The following is a 1,228-nucleotide window of genomic DNA, read 5'->3' as shown; positions in this document are numbered from 1 at the left end:
AAAACTTTTCAAAGAAATTGCAAAGATGCACAATTTACTGCATTGCAATCACTGATATTGTGTGATCGTATGGCTGCGTGTGTCTGTATCTGAGAATGTATTCTTTTTAACATTGTTTAAGTAGTAATTTGATATTCTATAGAATATCAAAATATTATGTTCGATGCCTAGGAAAAACTGGAAGAATTTTTCCATTTTCCGACTTCTTCTTCTGAAGGCTCTTTGCATTCATAGTAATGCCGAGGAATTACTAGCAATGACTTATTTCAGGCTTTGACAGTAATATATATATATTATATTATATATGTTTTATATAGATACACACACACACATATATACAAATATACATTGATTTGCAGTAATTATTAAAGTGGCCAAACTCGTATCCTATATTTCATTTAAAACGCATATATTTTTTTTATTGTATAAATATTAAATATAAAAAAAAATAAACGATATTATATTATTAATGAACAAGAAAAATAAATAGCTTTAAATTTTGTTTTTTTACAACGAGTTAATTAAACGATACGTGTGTTGCAAGTATACATATTTCTAAGAGAACAATAAAAAATGTAGACAATATTCACACAAACGCGTGTATGAAATATATTTTAATTATTGCAAATTAAATAAATACCATTTCCCCCCCCCCTCTCCCCTCCCCCCGAGTGGCTCTACTTTTCGTATGATTGTTGAATATAATTATTGATATTTTATATATGTGTGTACGCGTATGTATTCAAATATCACACATTATCACAGTAGACACACCACTTTGTGTGATAAAATTGTATTCCGTTGGTAAGTCTTGTCCTAGCTTGTCTAGAGTTAGTCTAGGAGTTAACCGATTCTTTTTTTTCTTTTCTCCCTTTTCTCCTCGACCTTTTGAACTTTGAGGAATAACTTAATTCAATATTTATCAAGACATTTTCTAAAGAAAGGAAGAAATAAAGAAAGAATCGAGCTCAATATTTTGATATATTCGTGTAGTTTGGTTTGTCATTTATCCAAAAAAAAAAGTAACAAACGGTAGCAAAGGAACTATAATCGCATTTAAAGCTGAGTGGTGTATTTGTTGTTTTCAGAGTGATATTTACGGGGATCTACACATTTGAGTCCGCCGTTAAGGTGATGGCGAGGGGTTTCATTCTGCAGCCTTTTACCTATCTTAGAGATGCATGGAATTGGCTCGACTTCGTAGTTATAGCTTTAGCGTGAGTAGTTA

The 1,228-nt window shown here is 30.9% G+C and overlaps 1 protein-coding gene across 18 annotated transcripts in view; it reads left to right on the top strand.

Moving 5' to 3' along the window:
• The window catches only part of LOC106789116 (sodium channel protein para), a 58,397-nt gene that overhangs the window by 23,221 nt on the left and 33,948 nt on the right, over nucleotides 1-1,228 (top strand). For all 18 annotated transcript variants that reach the window (XM_014753023.1, XM_014753018.1, XM_014753030.1 and 15 more), the window contains one exon: nucleotides 1,089-1,217. In XM_014753023.1, the coding sequence (XP_014608509.1) occupies nucleotides 1,089-1,217 (129 nt within the window). The remainder of the gene's footprint in view (nucleotides 1-1,088; nucleotides 1,218-1,228) is intronic.

Source organism: Polistes canadensis, unplaced genomic scaffold (assembly GCF_001313835.1).
Source record: "Polistes canadensis isolate GaletaPanama2010 unplaced genomic scaffold, ASM131383v1 scaffold_165, whole genome shotgun sequence".
NCBI classification, from domain to species: domain Eukaryota; kingdom Metazoa; phylum Arthropoda; class Insecta; order Hymenoptera; family Vespidae; genus Polistes; species Polistes canadensis.
This window is presented reverse-complemented; position numbering and strand designations above follow the sequence as displayed.